The 22,677-nt window shown below is 47.9% G+C and overlaps 2 protein-coding genes across 2 annotated transcripts in view; one reads left to right on the top strand and one right to left on the bottom strand.

The window, feature by feature from the left end:
- The window catches only part of PMM2 (phosphomannomutase 2), a 35,263-nt gene extending 24,292 nt beyond the window's left edge, over positions 1-10,971 (bottom strand). Inside the window, exons 1-3 of the mRNA XM_075565311.1 lie at positions 10,816-10,971; positions 3,784-3,895; positions 897-973 (exon numbers count right to left, since the gene is read on the bottom strand). Of these exons, the coding sequence (XP_075421426.1) occupies positions 897-973; positions 3,784-3,895; positions 10,816-10,884 (258 nt within the window). The 5' untranslated portion in view covers positions 10,885-10,971. The remainder of the gene's footprint in view (positions 1-896; positions 974-3,783; positions 3,896-10,815) is intronic.
- Positions 10,972-11,103: 132 nt separating this feature from the next.
- TMEM186 (transmembrane protein 186) lies at positions 11,104-18,259 on the top strand. The gene is made up of 2 exons (XM_075565165.1): positions 11,104-11,169; positions 16,591-18,259. The coding sequence occupies exon 2, from the start codon at positions 16,602-16,604 to the stop codon at positions 17,322-17,324; it is 723 nt and encodes a 240-aa protein (XP_075421280.1). The 5' UTR covers positions 11,104-11,169; positions 16,591-16,601; the 3' UTR covers positions 17,325-18,259.
- Positions 18,260-22,677: the final 4,418 nt, after the last annotated feature.

The following is a 22,677-nucleotide window of genomic DNA, read 5'->3' as shown; positions in this document are numbered from 1 at the left end:
GGAAAGGGTTCTGTACCGTAAGGGCAGGGAAAATGTGGACTTTGCTACCCATTGAGACGGACATGGCAGATACAGTAGATATATTTAAGGTTAGACATCGTTTTAGGAATGAAAGCTATATGCCGAATAAATTTAAATATAGGAAGACCATTGAGCCTGTTGGAAATCTGATTGCCTTTACTGGAGTCAGGATGGATTCCTCCTCCACACTATAAGACGTCATTGTCAGATGTTTCACTGTGTGTTTTGGTTTCCTCCCTGTGGATGAATAGAACTATATAGAGCAGGGATCTAGTTTTGCAAAGGGGACATATTAGAAAGAATTTAAGAGCAAAAGGGTCACAAGCTTATTGTAATGTAATGTTAGCATGTTAGAAAATATAATTTTAAGATAAAAATATTATATTTAAACATTTTGTAAGCATTTACAACATCTGTACCATATAAATTGACATTAGCAAAGATGACATGTTAATGTCACTGTAAAAGCTTGCGTTTGGTATGGTATACACTGGAACTAGTATGGAATGTATAGAAAACACAATGTCCCCGGCCACAGAGGCCCTTTGGGGGCAGGATTTGGCTCGCTGGTTGCCAGTGGAAGAGCACTAATATGGAATAAAAATGTTGCCCGATTAAAATGTAACAAAAGGTTAAACACGATGGATGTGCATCTCTCTTCCCAATATAATCTACTATGCGATCACACAAGAAATACGGTGTTAGAGCTAGATCTCATCAACAGGTTTCCCTTACAGATCTGAGGTACCCTCTAACTGACCATCCCATAAAAAAAACAATATAAATTGGTACAGTTGGTTATATTTTCTTCATAACTTATAATAACTTAATAACTCCAATCTACTCAATGTCAAGAATGAAAGTGTCAGACACACCTGCTTGGATAAAAACTTCCCGTCCTTGTATGCCACTAGGCCATTTTCAGCAAACACGTAGTCAAATTTTTCAACCACTGAAAGTAAATAATAATAATACAAGTGAATTATTACAGAAGTATGGATGTAATATTACTATTTTTTATATCAGCAGCATGCAAGGAAAAATAACTTCTCAGTAGATGGTAATGGAAAAAGTCAATTCTAGGACTTTGATACGGACGCCAAAATACATCACCTTTTTGACCCAGTGCAGCCCACAAAGGAGGGAAACGAGAAAATGAAATAAAACCAGCGAGGCTTGATGGTAAGAGTGCCATTTTTTAATTTACACACCTTGAATATCACTACTTTTTACATTTGCAAACCGTGGGTAACTAATTTGTAAATTTTTTTATTTCCAAGTTCACTTTTTTTTTTTTAAGAACTTTTTGTATAACCTTCCCTAAAATGAGGTCCCCAAAGTAATCATCGTATTGAATCTGGAGAGGTGGGTTTTTTCTCCTTCAAGGCGGGTGCAGTATCCTGTACTGCGGGGGGACGACGACGAAGAGCCCACTGGGTCAGAAATGTTAGCCACTTCGGTATTTACACTGAAGCAATAACGCAGTCTTATATTATAAATGGCAGTGTTGTCATTTCATGACCTAAAATAAGTACTGCAGGGGCACATTTTTGTATTAAAAAAATGAGACTATGGAAGAGCCAATAGTTCTGCAGGATACTTGAAGGAAGAAAGCCTTGTGCCCGCCAGTGAGATTGGAAAAGCACACGCATAAATCAGGCAGGATTCCAGGGCGACACCAAAATGATGCACTGTATATGATATCAATAACGAGTGTATGTATTTATATAGCGCCATTAATGTACATAGCACTTCACAGCAGTAGTAATACACGTGACAATCATATAAATAACAAATACAAATAACATAATGGGAAGAAGTGCTTCAGCCAAAAGTAACGTTTAGGAAAAGGAGTCCCTGCTCCGAAGAGCTCACAATCTAATTGGTAGGTAGAAGAACGTAGAGACAGTAGGAGGGCATTCTGGTAAGTGTGTCTGCAGGGGGCCAAGGTTTATGTATGAGGTGTAAAGTATCAGCCACGCTGTTACTCATATGCTTCCTTACGCAGCTGTGTTTTAAGGTGGGTCTTAAAGGTGGATAGAGAGGGTGCTAGTTGGGTATTGAGGGGAAGGGCATTCCAGAGGTGTGGGGCAGTCAGTGAGAAAGGTTTAAAGCAGAGAGGGCTTTAGAAACAAAGGGGGTAGAGAGAAGACATCCTTGAGCAGAACACAAGAGTCTGGATGGTGCATAACGAGACATTAGGGCTGAGATGTAAGGAGGAGCAGAAGAGTGTAAAGCTTTAAAAGTGAGGAGGAGAATTGAATGTGTGATAAGGAATTTTATATGAAGCGAGGAGAGGGATTTCAGCAGGGGAGACGCCGAGACAGATTTAGGAAAGAGTAGAGTGATTCTGGATGCAGCGTTTAGGATAGATCGTAGGGGAGACAGGTGAGAGGCAGGACTAACAAGTGGAACTATGTATCGGAGGGACTTATTTGTTGAACTTGTATCCTTAGGCTGCGTCCAGGGTGACTGCGCGCTCGCGAGCTGCGTGATCAAAACAATGTACCCGAATTGTAGACAGTCCCTGCCAGAGGGTTTGAGCAGGGAGTTGCAACGTTTAATTATATCACGTTATTTGGCACTATTTAAGTCACATAAATCACGTTCACGTTTGATATTGTATTTTTCACTTTGCCACTTTATAGTTGACCACTATAGTGACCACTTTCAGTGTTTAGCGCCTGTTTCTGCACCATCACTCTGTCACCTGAATTGTAGTGTCTATACTGCGCGCACATGCACGTGAGCGTGGGCTCAGGCAATGATGGCGAACTGCTCACGTGACATAACGGGCACGCCCCCAGCACGTCCTCCCCACAAACCTGCAGGCCAGGAATGGCCCCAGCTACATCCGAGCGTGACATCACGGCGCACGAGTGCGCACGCACGCGCACAATCACCCTGGATGCGGCCTTAAGTTGCATTGGCTGAAGCATATCTTCATCGGCTACGTGCCTTGAAAAATGGTGTTTGGGACGCCAAAACTGGTCGGGCAAGACTGAATAATAATAATAATAATAATAATAATAGCATGTTTTTGTATAGCGCGGCTAGTTTTATGTAGCGCTTTACAGAGACATTTTGCAGGCACAGGTCCCTGCCCCGTGGAGCTTACAATCTATGTTTTTGTTGCCTGAGGCACAGGGAGATAAAGTGACTGCCCAAGGTCACAAGGAGCCGACACCGGGAATTAAACCAGGTTCCCCCGCTTCAAACTCAGTGCCAGTCAGTGTCTTTACTCACTGAGCCGCTCCTCCCATCTTTATCTATACTTTTTAGAAGTTCTCATAAAAGGACCATTTTTATTCCCTTCTGTCTATAGAAGTAATTTTTTTATGTGGATTCTCACAGAGTTTTCAACATTATTTCGAGTGGCTTGTATTTGTTGTGGAAAGTGGATACTTGAAAGAGACGTAGGATGTTTCTCCAGACCCTGAATGGCAGCAGCTCAACGTTATGTTTCAGTCCAGCCCAGGCAACTTAAGTATACAAGGCCAACAAATAAGATACGTAGTTCCACTCTTTATTCATATATACACATATGTTTTTATGCGTGTGCTTGCGCTTTTCGAACCTTACTGAAAGTCAGGAGGTGTTTTGCTTACACGTTCTTGTTGCATACATGGACAGACCTGTGCAAGCTTTTCTTCAAGCTAAACAATCAGTGTCAACAGAAGTACAAGATACCAACATTTCACAAACAGGGAATATTTTTCTGGATTTATTCCATTAAAATACTCCTTTTCTTTGGTTTCTTACCATCCTCTCCCAGCTGTTCTTTAATTTTCTCAAAATCTGACCCTCCGACGACTCCAACTTTTACCCTTTTCCTCAAATTATGCATAAATTCAGCCATTTCACTTGTGACTCTCTAAAAAAGAAATAAATAAAGAGTGTTAGAAAATATAATCCCCAGTAATATATATAATTCTGCAGTGGCTGGGCATTTTCAGTCTTATTTTGCAGCCAAAAGGCTGGATTGTCTAAATACTCAATATGACTTATTGACCACATTTCAGTTTAGTTTGTGGACCCTCAAAGCGTGTTTGAGAAATTCAAAAGGAAATTAACGTATTTAAAAAATATATTTAAATTCTGTTTCTATTATCAGAAAATCATCCTTAGAAATCTTTGAGGGCCATGTTTACCAAGCGATGCTACTCCATAAGACACCCTCCAAGGTCAGAAGACATTGTACATCCCATTCACGTAACCCGGCCATAAATGTTCTCCAAGCATCAGGAGTCTTCTGGCGTATCCCCGCCGAGTAAATATGGCGCTACATATAACGTGAGGTTTTCCATTCTGAATGTCACAGTTGGGGTTTTGGTACTAAATTGGAAACGCTATCAAACAGATCTCATTAATTTAAGCAAAAATGGTTTTGAAGGTATAAATGGTGAATGCCTTTAAATTGTCAATGTTAAGCGGGGCTTGGATTTAACTTGAACACTACAGTTTCCTTCTTCAGTTTCTAACTAGGCCCTAAAGAAGCAACATCTATTGAGCCTCACAGCTACTGTATAATGGTAAATGAAGAAATGTCTGTGAAAAGTGGCAGAAAAATGTGTTTTATGGATAAATACGCCATCTTTAAACCAACTTTTATTATTAGGTATATATAGATGATTTAATAGGATAGCTTATTAACAACTGCAGCTATACAGTCTAAGTTTATAGCCCTTGGCCACTTACCCCACTGTTAAGACAGATGTTTGGGGAAAAATGATCAACATCATCCACAAACAATGACGTTAAATGCCAGTCTTGTAACAAGAGATCTTGTTGCTATAAATGCGTAAAAAGAACCAGGACACGTCAGAAGTGCAAAAATACTCCTGGTTGCGTTTTACACAGACTGCTTGGGTGTGTACAACTCCTATCTGTGTACGCCCCAATGTATCAAGGCAAAAGTGGTGTCTGGGACAAATCATTGCTCCAGGTCTATCAAAGGAAACAAATCATATTGCTTAAAGGATTTTTTCTTTGACACATTTTTTTTGTTGCATAGAAATGAATGACTTTTGCCTTGATACACATGGGCCACAGAGTTAGGGGACCATGCATCCTGGTTTGGCCAAAACAGTCCCGGATTTTTATTAAACGTCCCGGTAATATTCTGAATATCGTTTAATTGTCCTGGTTTTTAGCTTTTCCCTGTTGGATGCGGCTAAAACTGTAAAAATAGAACCCGACCTTGAAACCAGGAATGACAGAGGCAGACTTCTCATGGTGAAAAGGAAGGAGGCTCACAGGAATAGGAGACCTGCTGTTTTATTACAGACTGCGGACATTTGCAGAAATCAGACAAACAAAGCACCGAGAAGAGAAATGTTTTGATACCTTCAACTGAGACACTTCGCCACCTCCTCCTACTTCTTGGGCAAACCCAGCTCCGCCAACACATACTTTGAAACCATATGTAATTCTGCACTTATGCGAAAGGTATGATCTCAACCCTATAACAAACCTTCCTATTAGCAGAGCAAGATAACAAACTGCTCTATATGAGACAACTAGCTGAGAGACCCGGCGTTGCCCGGGATGTAAATGCGTAATAGGTAGTATTATTTATAACTCGTGGAACAATAGGTGAGTATTTGTTGTAAAGGTTTCGGGGGGGAGAAAGGGGAGCGGGGGGGAGAAAGGGGAGCGGGGGGGGGGAGAAAGGGGAGCGGGGGGGGGGGGAGAAAGGGGAGCGGGGGGGGGGGAGAAAGGGGAGCGGGGGGGGGAGAAAGGGGAGCGGGGGGGGGGGAGAAAGGGGAGCGGGGGGGGGGGAGAAAGGGGAGCGGGGGGGGGGAGAAAGGGGAGCGGGGGGGGGGAGAAAGGGGAGCGGGGGGGGGGGAGAAAGGGGAGCGGGGGGGGGAGAAAGGGGAGCGGGGGGGGGGGGAGAAAGGGGAGCGGGGGGGGAGAAAGGGGAGCGGGGGGGGGAGAAAGGGGAGCGGGGGGGGGGAGAAAGGGGAGCGGGGGGGGGGAGAAAGGGGAGCGGGGGGGGAGAAAGGGGAGCGGGGGGAGAAAGGGGAGCGGGGGGGAGAAAGGGGAGCGGGGGGGGGAGAAAGGGGAGCGGGGGGGGAGAAAGGGGAGCGGGGGGGGGAGAAAGGGGAGCGGGGGGGGAGAAAGGGGAGCGGGGGGAGAGAAAGGGGAGGGGGGGGGAGAAAGGGGAGCGGGGGGGGGGGAGAAAGGGGAGCGGGGGGGGAGAAAGGGGAGCGGGGGGGGAGAAAGGGGAGCGGGGGGGGGAGAAAGGGGAGCGGGGGGGGAGAAAGGGGAGCGGGGGGGGAGAAAGGGGAGCGGGGGGGGGAGAAAGGGGAGCGGGGGGGGGAGAAAGGGGAGCGGGGGGGGGAGAAAGGGGAGCGGGGGGGAGAAAGGGGTGGTGGGGGGAGAAAGGGGAGCGGGGGGGGAGAAAGGGGAGCGGGGGGGGTAGAAAGGGGAGCGGGGGGGTAGAAAGGGGAGCGGGGGGGGTAGAAAGGGGAGCGGGGGGGGTAGAAAGGGGAGCGGGGGGGTAGAAAAGGGAGCGGGTAGGGAGAAAGGGGGGGAGAAAGGGGAGCGGGGGGGGGAGAAAGGGGAGCGGGGGGGGGAGAAAGGGGAGCGGGGGGGAGAAAGGGGAGCGGGGGGGGAGAAAGGGGAGCGGGGGGGGAGAAAGGGGAGCGGGGGGGGGAGAAAGGGGAGCGGGGGGGGGGAAAGGGGAGCGGGGGGGGGGGAAAGGGGAGCGGGGGGGGGGGAAAGGGGAGTGGGGGGGGGGTGGAGAGCAGTGGGCATATGTATTGTCATAATTTATGTATGGGCATTTCCCCCCCCTCCTCCGTGCATCCGTCCCCCTGCTGGTTCGGCTGGTGGCCCCCCGTTCCCCGTGACTCCCCCCCCCCCGTTCCCTGTGACTCGCACTCCCCCCCCCCCCCGGCGGCCGCTTGGTCCCCCGATGTGCCGTCCTGCTGAGTGAGGCGTGCAGGCGGCTGCAGGAAGCGCCCTGTGTGGGCCTAAGACTCGCGCTCCCCCCCCCCCCCCCCGGCGCCCGCTCGATGTGGCGTCTGGCTGAGCGGCGGTAGGAAGCGCCCTGTGTGTGTGGGCCTGAGGCTGAGGTGGGACGCGCAGTGGGCCTGAGGCTGAGGCGGCATGCGCAGTGGGCCTGAGGCGGGACGCGCAGTGGGCCTGAGGCTGAGGCGGCATGCGCAGTGGGCCTGAGGCTGAGGCGGCATGCGCAGTGGGCCTGAGGCGGGACGCGCAGTGGGCCTGAGGCTGAGGCGGGACGCGCAGTGGGCCTGAGGCTGAGGCCGGACGCGCAGTGACTTACCTGAGCGGGTGGTAGCGCCGGGGAGGTAAGGGAGCGGCTGGGGTAGGAGGGCCGCGCTTCCCGTCCGGAGCCAGTGCAGGACGGCGCACGTGAGGGGGGGGGGGAAGGGGGCGGACAGAAGGTGTGTGTGTGTGTGTGTGTGTGTATAGAGCTGCTGTGTTGTGTGTGTGTGTGTGTGTGTGTATAGAGCTGCTGTGTTGTGTGTGTGTGTGTATAGAGCTGCTGTGTTGTGTGTGTGTGTGTGTGTGTGTGTATAGAGCTGCTGTGTTGTGTGTGTGTGTGTGTGTGTGTGTGTGTATAGAGCTGCTGTGTTGTGTGTGTGTGTAGAGCTGCTGTGTTGTGTGTGTGTGTGTATAGAGCTGCTGTGTTGTGTGTGTGTGTGTATAGAGCTGCTGTGTTGTGTGTGTGTGTATAGAGCTGCTGTGTTGTGTGTGTGTGTGTGTGTGTATAGAGCTGCTGTGTTGTGTGTATAGAGCTGCTGTGTTGTGTGTGTGTGTGTGTGTATAGAGCTGCTGTGTTGTGTGTATAGAGCTGCTGTGGTGTGTGTGTGTGTGTGTGTGTGTGTGTGTGTGTGTGTGTAGAGCTGCTGTGTTGTGTGTGTGTGTGTAGAGCTGCTGTGTTGTGTGTGTGTGTGTGTATAGAGCTGCTGTGTTGTGTGTGTGTGTGTATAGAGCTGCTGTGTGTGTGTGTGTGTGTGTAGAGCTGCTGTGTGTGTGTGTGTGTGTGTGTGTGTGTGTGTGTGTGTGTGTGTGTGTGTGTGTGTGTGTGTGTGTGTGTGTGTGTGTGCCGTCACTCCGCCTCAGGCCAATGAGAGGTGTGCGGGGGCGGGCGACCCAAGGGACCAATGAGATTTCCCCTAGGGACACCGGACATCCAGGCAGGCAAACATACAGTGCTTTCACTAATATAGTATAAGATGGGAAGAGGACTTGGGATAGTCTCTAGAGTTAGAGGACTGGGAAGAATGGTGGAAATCCATCTTTGAGCATAGTAAATCAAAGCTATAAGCTTATTTTTCCATGGTATCTTACCACGGCAAAGCTAAACAAAATGTCCCTTACCTCCTTCCTGCTGTGTTACAGAAAGTGTGGACAGGTGGAGGGCATGTTGCACACATGGTGGGAATGTGAGGAGATTAAGAGACAATGAACCCAAATCTATACCATCATAAACAGAATTTTAGGATTGAGTCTGACCCCAGCCCCGTGGGCAACACTGCTGTATAGACCAATCCTGTGAATTTCTAAATATCAGAGAAAACCTATTACCCATCTGTTTTCTGCCACCAGATGTATGATTTCAGCCATCTGGCAGCAATCGTCTCCTTACATTTCCTCAATCCTTAACAGGATGTGGAAAATAATGTACATAGAAAAAATAACTGGGGTCCTCCGAGTCTCAATGGACAAGTTTACAAAAACTTGGGAACTATAGTGTCTATCAGAACTACAGCAAACTTCAGTCACAGATTTCACAGTCATATGAACATCCATACCGGGCGAAAGTATCATCACTACAAATTGTGAACAAAAACAAGGAACCCTCCATGAAACTGTTACATTTGTAGAGATACATATGCATTCCCCTTGGTGCGTCTCATGGCTGTCAGGATCACGTATGTACAGTATGTACATTGTAACGTGCAGCTTATAACTTGTAACAAATGACTTTGTTCTGATTGATGGTGACCATTCTCCAATCCTTACCCCAATTACCCTTTTCTTATTTCTGTTCCCCTTCCCTACAAAAATGTCAATAAATAATTAAGTGATAAAAAATATAGACACTGCATGTTTTTAAACGAGCGATCATATCAAAGAGTAAACATTGTAAATATATTGGAAAACTACAATTCTCTGTGTAACACAGTAATGCACTGCGAGTTGTGCACGAGTGAGAAGCCTCTTTTCTGAGGGTGGAAGGTGGGTGAAGTAATCAATAATAGAGGTAAGATTAGATTTAAACGATTTATTAATATAAACCAACACATCATTTTGCTACACTGGAGAGTCTGTGTTAGAAAACGGAAATAAATCAATAATACAGCATACACGGGGATGTTATTAGACACATACTATTATCATATTTAAGTAATGTCATTTGTTTTATAAATCCATGTTTAATTTGTCCCAGTTTTTACTTTGGGATATATAGTCACCCGAGCAGAGGTACATAATGTGCTGCATACAAAAAAACTCAGTGACAATTTACACACACACACACACAATATATATATATTTATTATATGTGTGTGTAGAATATATATATATATATATATATATATATATATATATATATATATATATATATATATAATCAGTACCGTGTTAGCCGAGCTTCAATAATCAAAAAATAAATAGATGATACCGTTCTGTGGCTAACGAAGTGCTTTTATTTGTGCGAGCTTTCGAGATACACTGATCTCTTCTTCCGGCGATGTTACAATGAATGAAGCAAGGGTATACGTAAAAACAGTGTCTCTTGGAATGTTATCTGTGCTGGTCCTTCCCCCAGTGTGGATGTGTTTTATGGCTAGAGGTGTCAAAGGGTAACTGAAAGCAAGTGAAGAAAGAGTGTGTATGTGTATCAGTGTGAATAAAAATGAATGGAGAGCCCACAGTATAAACTGTGCTCTACACAAGGTGTGTGTAGAGTGAGAGGGGATATAAAATGGTGTGGAAATGTGAGAGTTTGTAGCACAACTAAAAGTGTGTGTGGATACTATGTGGTCCCTATTGGTGTATAGGGATGGAAAAATAAGGAGTATTAGTATGTGTGAGAGACAGCTGTGTGTGCATACATATAGCACAGTATGTACATACATGGCCTTTAGCGCTCATGGGAAGAGAATTCGCGAGATCAGTGTATCTCGAAAGCTCGCACAAATAAAAGCATTTCGTTAGCCACAGAACGGTATCATCTATTTTTTTTATATATATATATATACCCACCATAACCTTAATGACAGTGGTGATTACCTAGTCTAGTCTCAAACCTGCTCTAGCCATTAAGACCAGCCTCACACTGATGAGACCCATCAAGGTTGAAACATGTATGTGAGTGGGTCTAATGGCTTTGCATCTCATCCCAGCCTCTGTCTAAAAGCTGTGTTTAAAACAGCATGCATTGGCTTGAGGATCGGCTTGTGTAATACGAGCTTGAGACAAAAGGTGGCACTGAGTGCTCATTTGCATGTCATTTCCCAGAATCCCTTGCTGCAGTGGAAGCGCTGTATGCTGGGTGACAATGGGGAAAGACAGGGTTGCAGACCTGTCTAAGACATGCAAATGAACATACAGTAATATTTACAGTTGCTATATATATATATATATATATATATATATATATAATTCCCTGCATGACAGACACTAGTGGGATCCTGACAGTAATATTTGCTTGTGTCTGTGCACAGATTCCCATTCAAGGGTGTGGCTGTTTTCACACAAAATATACATCATTCAATAGTTTCTCGACCCTGTAGTGAGTGCCTGTGGTTGCATTACCTGCCTGGCAGCTGTCAGTGTGCCATCCACATCAAACAGGCACAGCGTGCTGGTGCCTGGTGCCGCCATGATACCAGCAGCCGCAGCCCTGGCTCCCACACTATTCACCTGCAGGTAATGCCCGGTCACAACTTCCAACCAGCACCCGCAGCGCTGCTTCCTGGTCACGTGAGCAGCCCCGGTGCACGCTGGGGGTTGTAGTTTTATTGTGGAAAGATTCTATTCTCGTTTCAGCAAAAAAAACTACAACTACCAGAAGCGTCATGGCATTCCAGCCCAGGACTTGCCCCCCAGTGCGGCGTGCCGGGAGATGTAGTTACTGCAGCAGGGCGGAGAGGAAGGAGACGGGGGAAGGTGAGGAGGAGGAGGTGTCCGGTCCCTCTGCACGCGCTGATAGAGCGGGGAATCCGGGTTGAGTTGCAGGTGTTTGCAGGAGGAGGATAAGGGGACCCGGGGCATGGAGTATTAGGAGTGTGGGAGAGAGGTTGTACTGTGGCTAAGGAGATTACCCACAGCAGGCCTGTCACATCCTATTCCTTTGCAGTGAGTCCCACTCATTGGCAGCCCCATAACTATTTACTGATTTATTCTTCATGCGAATCAGAATTATTCCAGAAATGCATTAAAAGTGACCCAGATCCCCCATAGATCAGGGGCGTGCAAACTTTTATTGCTGAACCCCCCTGTGCCTGCTCTCCTCCTTGGTGTGCCCCCCACCTCCTTACCTTGACGCAGCGGGGTCGTGTGACGTCACGTGACCCGTGGCGTCATCTGCCGTCACGTTACCATGGTAACAGTGATGTCACATAACCTGTGGCGTCATTTATTGACGCGTTGCCATGGTAACGCGTCCTGGAGCCGACTGAACCCCGGTAAGTGGCGGTTGCAGAGGCCTCGCATGGTCCCCCGGCATTTAATTAAAATGCCTGTGGCGAGAGCGCGGGACCTCTGCAACCGCCTGCCCCCCCCCCCAAATCTCGCGCCCCCCAGTTTGCGCACCGCTGCGGCGCAGATAACCCATGTTGAAACTTGGACGCACCAATCTCCCTAATTAAAAATAACCGAAACCAGCGTAATGAAAAGATTCCCGCGTTTACTGAATAACAATCTGTGAGTTTGACAACGTATGGAGACCTCGATTTATTTACAATACTTGTCCAGATAATAGTTCTGTCTCAGGTGTATAAAATGTATTGTTTTGTGTTGCTGTAAATGGATTTGCAATCAGTTTTTTGTTATCACCCCCCACCCCCATCTTTTTCCATATCCCTTCCTGTTAACTATTTTGAGAAGCGTCTTTAAAAAATAAAAGCCCCAGTTTTAGCAAAGAAAATCTAATATTTGTCAAGTTATTTTTATTTTTTTATTTTTATTAATCTGGTTGCATTTCTTTTAATTGGGTGAGTATTGCAGAAAGGACCAGCTGGTAAATCTGGTTGAATGAAAGTGGAAGGCTGCGCTTATGGTGACAGCGACGCGACGTTGCGTCAAAACAAATGCATTGCCGCCGTCGCGTGCGCTCATAGTAAGCGCAGAGTGACGGCTTGGTCGCGATCGCTGGAAGTCATCTCAATTTGATTTTCCCAGTGACCGCAGCCTGACGTCACCGCCACGTCGCCATAAGCGCAGCCTGAGTGAAGATGAGATACAGTACTTGGGGATTTCTCTTGGCATTCTATGATATTCTTTCATGTGACCTGTGTACAGGAAATAACAATATCACTGAGTGCACACGCGTGTCAGACATGTGAATGTGCTCACACGTGGGAGTTTTGTTTGCGGTGTTCTGTACGGTGAAGGATTTTTGTCACTTTTTAACAACCATCATTTATTTAATGTGTGGATGTGACCTTCTGAAAGTTATTACCAGTCACAATGCAGGCTTTTTGTTAAGTCTTTTCTGCCTTACAGATCATTAATAATCCTCAAAGAACTGGGCATTACCTGGAGATTAATGCCCTGCATGGAGGGGTTAAAGGCCAAAGACGTAGTTGAATTTCTTTAACCAGACCAGTGATTTTTGAAACGGGGTTCTGCACCGACGGGGGGAGGAGCTGGGACAAATGTCCGAGCAGCGGCACCCAGCAGCTCCCCGTGCAGGGGTAGCACCCGGTGATCACTGCAGCCCTCTCCCTCCTCCTGTCGGTGCCACCTGACATTAGGAGGGGGCTGCGGAGTCCCCGTACCGGCACAGTACGGGGGAAGAGAGGGTTGGGGTTCCCCAGAATTTCACAATATAATTTTCGGGTTCCTTAACCAAAAGAAGATTGAAAAGCAGTGAGCCGCACTGTGGCATGAATTGCCAGACTCCTCCTCCACTTGCTGCTTCCTTCTGTGTAACATTGCTAAAATCTGCCCTTTCTTATGTCATTTTACTGCTAAAACACTTGCACATGAAGTGATTCTCTTGACTATTGTAACCTACAGTACCAGGGGGTCTCCCTGCCTCACAGCTTTCTCTCTTGCTATCTATCACAGAGCCCTACTTTTTGAACTCCCTCAATCTCGCCAAACACCTCTCACCATGTTCAAATAAAATAACCTGGACCCGGGACGTAGCTATAGCCTGGGAAAAGCCCTGGGCCTGCGCTCTTGGGGGGGATGGGAGGTGGGGGGGATGGTATGGGGCGGGCCCCCACTGTTAAAGGAAAAGCAAGCCGGTACAGGAATCAGCAGGCAGGGGAGAGCGCCCTCTAGCAGTCTGACCTGGAAGTCTTTCTTACTGCCGGTGTCTGCTGCCACTGCTCCTCTGCCGGCTGCTCCTCTGATAATCTCCTCCCGCCAAAGATAGGCTTGGGAGAGAGAGAGTGCGCTGAAGTGAAGAGAAACATGGGGGAGAGAGCTGAGGGTGGGGGGGAAGGGGTGGGGGAGAGAGCTAAGGGTGGGGGGGAAGGGGTGGGGGGGAAGGGGTGGGGGAGAGAGCTGAGGGGGGGGGAGAAGGGTGGGCGGGGGAGAGAAGAGGGTTGGGTGGGGGAGAGAGCTGAGGGGGGGAGAAGAAGGGTGGGCAGGGGGGGGAGAAGAAGGGTGGGCAGGGGGGGGAGAAGAAGGGTGGGCAGGGGGGGGAGAAGAAGGGTGGGCAGGGGGGGGAGAAGAAGGGGGGGGAGAAGAAGGGTGGGCAGGGGGGGGAGAAGAAGGGTGGGCAGGGGGGGGGAGAAGAAGGGTGGGCAGGGGGGGGGAGAAGAAGGGTGGGCAGGGGGGGGGAGAAGAAGGGTGGGCAGGGGGGGGGAGAAGAAGGGTGGGCAGGGGGGGGGAGAAGAAGGGTGGGCAGGGGGGGGGAGAAGAAGGGTGGGCAGGGGGGGGGAGAAGAAGGGTGGGCAGGGGGGGGGAGAAGAAGGGTGGGCAGGGGGGGGGAGAAGAAGGGTGGGCAGGGGGGGGGAGAAGAAGGGTGGGCAGGGGGGGGAGAAGAAGGGTGGGCAGGGGGGGGAGAAGAAGGGTGGGCAGGGGGGGGAGAAGAAGGGTGGGCGGGGGAGGGAGCTGAGGGGGGGGAGAAGAGGGGTGGGCGGGGGAGGGGAGAAGGGGTGGGCGGGGGAGAGAGCTGAGGGGGGGGAAGAGAGTTGAAGCAGGGGGGGAGAAGAGAGCTGAAGGAGGGGGGCAGAGAGCTGAGGGTGGGGAGGAGAAGAGCTGAAGGAGGGGGGGAGAGAGCTGAGGGTGGGGAGGGAAAGAGAGCTGAGGTTGGGGAGGGGGAGAGAGCTGAGGGTGGGGAGGAGAAGAGAGCTGAGGGTGGGGAGGAGAAGAGAGCTGAGGGTGGGGGGGGAGAGAGCTGAGGGTGGGGGGGGAGAGAGAGCTGAGGGTGGGGGGCAGAGAGCTGAGGGTGGGGAGGAGAAGAGAGCTGAGGGTGGGGAGGAGAAGAGAGCTGAGGGTGGGGGGGGGAGAGAGCTGAGGGTGGGGGGCAGAGAGCTGAGGGTGGGGAGGAGAAGAGAGCTGAGGGTGGGGAGGAGAAGAGAGCTGAGGGTGGGGAGGAGAAGAGAGCTGAGGGTGGGGGGCAGAGAGCTGAGGGTGGGGAGGAGAAGAGAGCTGAGGGTGGGGAGGAGAAGAGAGCTGAGGGTGGGGAGGAGAAGAGAGCTGAGGGTGGGGAGGAGAAAAGAGCTGAGGGTGGGGAGGAGAAGAGAGCTGAGGGTGGGGAGGAGAAGAGAGCTGAGGGTGGGGAGGAGAAGAGAGCTGAGGGTGGGGAGGAGAAGAGAGCTGAGGGTGGGGAGGAGAAGAGAGCTGAGGGTGGGGAGGAGAAGAGAGCTGAGGGTGGGGAGGAGAAGAGAGCTGAGGGTGGGGAGGAGAAGAGAGCTGAGGGTGGGGAGGAGAAGAGAGCTGAGGGTGGGGGAGAAGAGAGCTTAGAGGAGGGAGAGCTGAGAGTGGGAATAGAGAGCTAAGGGGTGGGGGAGAGAGCTGAGGAGAGGAAAGGAGAGAGAGCTGAGGGGGAGCTGTTGATGGGGGGCAGATGATGGTGATGAGGAGAGAGAGGAAGGGGAGGGAGAAAAAAAAATTACAGTCCATATTAATATTAATGGGGCCCTTAAGAATGTTTTGCCCGGGGGCCCGCACATGTCTAGCTACGCCACTGCCTGGATTCAAGACCACTTCTCACCATACAACCGATTCATTTGCCAACTATCAAGGCCAGACACTGCCATCCACAGCACGTCCGCCTCTTTTTACAGTTAAAAGCACTTATTCTAAATCCTCCAAAGTAGCTAATAGGGCTGTTTTAGCCGAAATTCCCTCTTGAAGTCAGTAGGGAATTTCGTCTGAAAAAACGGCCCAATTGGCCGTTTCGGCAGACATAGAATAAGTTTGCAAGTCTCCCAACGCGCCATTTAGATTGTAAGCTCTGCAGGGCAGGGATTCTCTTCCCTATCATCTTATTTATTTAAGTAATAGTATTTTGTGTGGTTGTAGGGTTTAGTTGATTATGTGCTAGGTAATGTCTTGTCCGGAGGAGACTAACCCCAAGTGCTGGAGAGGTCGTAGTGCCGATTGGCATGGCCCCTCCGGCACTGTACAGTCACATGACCACGGCAGCCATTTTGGAGGAAACGGAAGAGGAAGGAATCCTCAGTTTCCTCACTGGGCTCTCACTGGAGGAAAGCTTAGCGTGGCTGGATGCCGGCAGTGGCTCTGCGGCTTCTGACCTGCATACTTTTTAAAGCGTTATTGAATTTTAAGGATGCTTTATAGCAGGGGTGCGCAAAGTTTTTGGAGTGCACGCCCCAGCGTTCGCGCCCCCCTGGCTTAGAAACCGGCGTCAAATGACATCGAGGGTCATGTGACGTAACATCACGACCCCGCAGCGTCATTTGACGCCACGTTGCCATGGTGATGCGTCGCCAAAGACCCGCCTGGCAGCAGGTGAGGGACGTTACAGAGGCCATATCCGGGACCTCTGTAACCGCGGCGCCCCCCCTCCCCCCCTAGCAAATCTTTATAGGGACAATCTTTCCTAAGGGACCAGTGTACTGATCACACTGGCTTGTTTAATGAGTTACATTTGAGCAATTCATTTTTACTCGTATGACATCTCAAAGTATTTAAAAACAGTTTTCACCATATCGGAAAACACATCAGAATAACATACATCAGTGACGTAGATGATTCAATCATGTACAGTATAAGTAAGACCTAGACAAGCTTCATGGTTGTTTCTTGTGAACAATGTACAGTATAAAACAGAGTATGACATCATACAACACAAAAGAAACCGCAAACTGAAAGGTCATCATTAGATGTGTCGGTACCAATTGATTGCTTGCTTTAAGTTAACGTATTTTTCTGTTTCAACTATAGGATACACAATCATGGCAGGACTTTGTGCGGTTTCCCTTTGCTACAGATCTTCTTCATATGTTCTGCTACCTTTACAGATGTGTAAATCAAGGATCTTTTGCACAACAAGCTGCATAGGCAGCGGTAAGATCCTCCAGCCACGAGGAAGTGAAAAGGCCTCGCATCCTTACTTACTGCATGTAGAAGGGACACCACAGTGGGTACCAAGCAACACACGTGCCCGTATATCTCTGCCCCAGCAGGAAGAGATCTGTGATCCTGATAAGTTCACCTTGATCTACAAGTTTCCAGGAATATGGTTCTGCAGATCGCTTTCCAGACTCAAGCTGCTTCAGACTACGGTGACTATGTTGTTACTTCCACCCGTTTACTATTTCTATTTGCAAGGACAGGTCTCGTATGCATGTGTGGTATATTGCAGTGGAACTGCTATTCTTGCTGGTACGATGCTCTACTGCCTAACTTATTATTTAAGGCGAATTATTGGAATGATCTATTTAAATGGAGCAGGTACGACCTTGAAAGTTTCCCATTTGACATTTTGGGGCAAAAGAAGAGACATCTTCATTCCAGTGGAAGACGTAAAAACTCTGGCAGAAACTGGAGACGGCAGACATGAAACGCTTCTTCAGTTTAGACGATACAGCAGCTCAGACGTATTGTATTTTACAACTAAGTTTGGTCGCATTTTGGATAGAGAGCGATTTATTATGTTATTTGGAGAGTTTAAATGAATGGCTCTTCATTAAGTCATATATTTTGTCTTGTTAGAAATCACATTAAAAGAATGCAAAATACAATTGAATTAAATTGTATTAGATGTGTGGTTTCATTTTTCACTCACATAAGATATCTACATACATGCATGCACAAAAGTAACACACTGTACATGTGCATGTAATTTCCCAGAATCCCTTGCTGCAGTGGAAGCAGTGTATGCTGGGAGATAATGGGGGAAAGCCGGGATGCAGACCTGCCTGGTATTTTTATTTGCTGTACGATGGAGGGTTTGTCACTTTCTTACTCCCCATAACCTATCCTGTGCGTCCGCACGCACACACGCTTGCTATTTTTTAGGCTGTGAGCGTTTTTGGATGCTATAAAGGAGCGGTCCTTGCGGCTATGCTTTTTTTAGTTTATTTTTTTTTTAACAGGGGGTGCCCCCCTGAGGAAGATCCCCCTGTGGGATCGAAACGTTGGAGATATGTGCTATATGTTTAATACATAATACTGCTTCAAACTGTCTGAGTGCTGTCATCTCTTTGCCGCTTCATAGTAATGTACAGTATGCTTTTATTATTTCTATGGGACATGCACCAGCCCACTACTGATTACCTACAGGAGTGCCAGTGACCTTCTATCAAATATATATATATAGCCCCCTAAACACTCCCCCACGACTTACCTGCGGGACCGACGGTGTGGTGCGGCCTTCTCTGTCTTCTCCCCAGCAAATCATATTTCCCCCCTGCAGCTCCAGTCAAATCATTCCCAATACTTCCCTTCCAGCAAAATATCTCTTTAGAGATCACTTTCGGACATATTTGTTTAAATCTATGTATAGATTGAAAGCATTTGGTCTATATGTTGGAGGTTAACCCCTTGTTTAGGACATTAAATTCCTTTTTTGGTCATTTGTGTAGCCTTAGATTAAATATTACTTTTTCTTTTATTGGGCTCTTTTTTCAGGTCTCTTCCTTCCCGTCTTTCCTTGCCTGTAATTGAATCCCATGTCCTACTTTGGGGTGAAGCTATATACAGTAATTTGATTCCTCACTAGATTATCTCTTATTTTTTGTCTCCATTTCGCATTCCGGTCTCTCTAAGAAAAGTCTTGTTTCTATTCCCATATTCTGGAGGGGGTTCGTAATATCTTTTTTTATTTTCTTAGATCCTCTTGTCTATTTCTGTTATGAAACAATGGTTCAAATGTATTATAATGTGTATTACTGTTTCTTCTAGATTTATAAAGTAGGGTTGTGTTCTCTATGGTGACTATTCCTATTTGGAACTTCCCGCCACTCTTGTCCTGTTTGTAGGGTTCCAAGTATACATTTATTTCCCTTGTAATTCTCTGTATCATTATTGGGTTGTCTCCCATCTTTACAATGATTTTGTAACAGAGGTTGTTTTTTTTTTTTTGCAACACTAATTTTCAGTCTTTTTTTTTGTCTCTTTTGTAATTGCTCCGTTTTTTATTTTTTTTCAACTTAAATTTTATTTGACACGTACATAAATTGCATACATAGCATATAACTGTATTGCAGGTGCAGCTTACAGTTGCTAACACTCTATGATATGAATGAACATCTGATGACAGACAAACCGGGAAAACAAACAGACAGACTGACAGTCCCCTAGTGAAAGAGGGGGGGTGGGGGATTGTGGGGGGGGGGGGGAGAGGGCGGTCTCCTGCCGTGGTTCCGCTTCCGTGTGCCTACCGGCTGGCTCTCTGCGTCTGGGGAAACATTGAGCATTCCCTGTATCCGGTCTGGCCCACACTCTAGAGGCTATTCTGCGCTGGCCGCGTGTCGGATGAGGGCGGGGCATGACGCCCAGGTTCCGCCTACTAGCCGTCTTTTAAGGGAGAACGCACCTACCGCAATCAATGCCAAATCGTGGCCCTCTCCACCCCTGGTATGTCTGTCTGGTCCAGCCAAGGTGTCCAGACTTTTAAATAATTTGCGCCAGTGTCGTTGACCAGACTCGTCAACTTTTCCATCTGGCAAACTGACCAAATCCAATTCCGAATCTTAGTAATCAAAGGGATTTTATTTTGTTTCCAACGTGCTGCGATCTCTCCCCGGACTGCCATCGCAAAATGCGCTACTAATTTGTTCTCGCCTCGGGAGAGTCCTTTTTTGGGTCTGTTCAAAAGGAACAGCCATGGGTCCACCTGTATGGGTTTACCTAGGAGCTTGTGCAACCAATCTGTAATTGATTCCCACACAGGGACGATCCTAGGGCAGGACCACAGCATGTGCAACAGGTCTGCCCGTTGTCCACACTGTCTCGGGCACAGCGGGGAGTAACTGGGCAGAAATTTAGCTAATTTAGTGGGGGTGTGGTACCATCGCATCATAACCTTATATGCGTTCTCCCTCAAGGTCGTGCACATGGAGCTTTTAGCTGTTGCCTCTACTATCTTGGACCACTCCTCTACTTCCAGCGTCTCCCCCAGGTCGTGTTCCCACTTTGTCATGTACACTGGCGACACACTTTATTCGAGCTCGGCTAGTCCCACGAATTCGGGTATACTCGGGTGTATTGAGGTTTGTGACTGTTTTCTGCCCGAGTGCATTGAGGTATTTTCCAGACAGGGATTGAAGCATTTTATTCCCGCTGGCTGCAATACTGCACAGTATATATATATATACTGCATTACAATTCATGAATTTATGCCATCTGGTAGACACGCGAAGCATTGCAGCCTATTAAATCCTAATCATTATCATTTAACAGATCAGCCGCCCGTCAGCCAGGCATGAACCCAGGCTGGGAAGGCAAATGCAACGGGGCTTGTCAGAGGTGAGGAGCGGCGCATTCCAGGTATCTGCCAGGTACATACTGGGTATTTGCTCGAATAAAGTGTGTCGGTGCAGTACCCTGTTTTGTTCGTCACTTTTGCACCAGAACCGGTCACTTCCTTGTACATCTGCGATGTAAGTCCCTTCGTGGATGTCCCTGATCGACAGCTTTTCGAAATTCGTCATGGGTGTATGTGGTTGCATCTTCTGGTAGAATGCTCTGATCTGGAGGTATCTAAAAAACTCGGCATTGGGGATCTTTTTGTCTGACTTAAGTATATCGAATATTTGTATGCCTTGTCTACCCTCCAGATCTACTAGTCTGTTGATATTTCTATGTTTCCAGATTGGGAAGGCAACATTGTTCAGACCCGGAGCAAAGAGTGGGTTGTTCCATAGTGGGGTCATACCTGATGACTTGTGCGTCAAGCCACATTTGAGACTGGTAGCCTCCCAGACAGAGAGAGTTGGTCATTGAGGATAGCGGCAGTTTGGCGCCTAACCGCACCTTTTGGGGAAGCCAAATCAGATGCCCCAGCTCCAAAGGGAAGCATAGTTCTTTTTCTAGGGCGACCCATCTTTTTGAGTCTGGGCTGGTGTGCCACTGCACAATCTGGCATAATTGTGCCGCCTTATAGTATGACAACAAACAAGGCACCGCTAGACCCCCTGCCCCTGTTTGCCTGCGCATGATCTGTTTACCCACCCGTGCCTTCTTCCCTCCCCAGATAAATTTATCTATCACTGATTGAAGCGAGAGGGTCTCCTTCAATCCCAATGGCACCGGGAGGGTTTGGTACAGGTATAGAAGGCGAGGGAGCAGATTCATTTTGACGCAGTGAATCTTACCAATCCAAGAAATTTTACACGTGGCCCATCGCTTTATGTCCCCTCTCATAGTTTGCGTCAGTTTGGGGTAATTTGCTTGGTATAGTGTATTGTAGGACTTAGTGACATTGATGCCCAGATATTTAATGTGGCTCTGTTGCCAGTTAAAGTTAAAGTTTATAGACATCAATTTCTCCAAGTGCTTAGGGAGATTTATATTTAGAGCGTCTGATTTTGACTGATTTATTTTGAATCCGGAGATTCTGTTGAATCTTCCCAATAGCTCGAATAGGTTCGGTAGAGAGGTAAGGGGTTTAGATATTGTCAGGAACACGTCATCCGCATACAGTGCCACTTTATGCGACTGGTTTCCGATGTCAATACCCGTGATGTCTTTGCTATCACGTATCTGAGCAGCCAATGGCTCCATACACAGAGCAAAGAGGAGGGGGGAGAGCGGGCAGCCCTGCCTCGTTCCGCTCTTAATTTGGAAGGGATCTGAAGCAAACCCCTGATGGGTAACCCTAGCCGATGGGTCCGAATATAGAGCCAGTATCGCCTTTGTCAGTTTTTCACCCATCCCAAATGCTCCAAGCGTGGCCTCAAGGTATGGCCAGTCTATCCTATCGAACGCTTTTTCTGCATCCAGACTGAGCGCCATCACCGGAATTGCTCGTGTATTGGCTATTTCTATCAGATCAATAATTCGTCGGGTATTATCTGCTGATTGCCGCCCCGGGATAAAGCCGACTTGATCTGGGTGCACCAGTCTGGGTAGGATGAGACTTAATCTATTGGCCAGAAGTTTGGCGTAGATTTTCACGTCCGAATTAATCAGGGAGATTGGTCTGTAGCTTTTACAGTCCAGGGGGTCTTTGCCCTGTTTTAGTATTACCGAGATGGACGCTTGGAGCATGTGCTGGGGAAAGGGGGTGCCTCCGAGGACCTGGTTAAACATACGGAGGAGGTGAGGGGCCAGTTGTTTCCTAAATTTTTTGTAGTATAAGTTCGAATATCCATCGGGACCCGGGGCTTTAGAGGGTTTAAGGCTTTTGATAACCTCTGTAATTTCCTCCAGTGTGAACTCACTACCCATTACCTCTCTCTCCAACTCGTTCAGCCTTGGTAGCTTCATGCCCCTCAAGAAGTCTTTTAGGGCCTTGTCCGTACCAGTAGAGTGGGAGACTTTTCTCCCATCGTATAGTTTTTCATAAAAGGCTTTGAACTCCCCTACGATATTTTTAGGATTGGCCGAGATTTCCCCTGACCTTAGACGCAGGGCCTGTATATTATAAGTATTCGTTTTAGGTGTGATCATATTGGCCAGCATGGTGTCTGGTTTGTTAGCTTTTTCAAAGAATCTTCTCTTTGACCAACTTAACGACTACTCAGCCTGGGAGGTGAGCAGGAGGTTTAGTTTAACCTGGGTGTCCCTGATTTTTTGGAGGGTGGTCGTATCCGGAGAGCGCTTGTGCAGCTCCCATAAAGTCTTGAGCTCTGTTTGCTCCTTTATGATCTTCGCGTTGCTTTCTCTTTTTTTCTTGGCCGCTAAACTAACCAATATCCCTCGTAATGTTGCTTTATGCGCCTCCCAGAGGGTAATATGTGAGCGAACGCTGCCTTTATTTTCTCTAAAGAAACAATTAATCTCGGCCCCAATCTTAGCCTGTAGTTCTGGGATTTTTAAGAGGGATTCATTTAATTTCCAATTTGCTCCTGGTCTGTCCAACCC

Source organism: Ascaphus truei, chromosome 11, assembly GCF_040206685.1.
Source record: "Ascaphus truei isolate aAscTru1 chromosome 11, aAscTru1.hap1, whole genome shotgun sequence".
Lineage (NCBI taxonomy): Eukaryota > Metazoa > Chordata > Amphibia > Anura > Ascaphidae > Ascaphus > Ascaphus truei.
Note: the sequence above shows the minus strand (reverse complement) of the source record. Positions and strands in the feature narration are given on the sequence as shown.

Coding starts and splice junctions, on each gene's coding strand:
- TMEM186 (XM_075565165.1), top strand. CDS start 16,602: ATGGCAGGACTTTGTGCGGTTTCCCTTTGCTACAGATCTTCTTCATAT.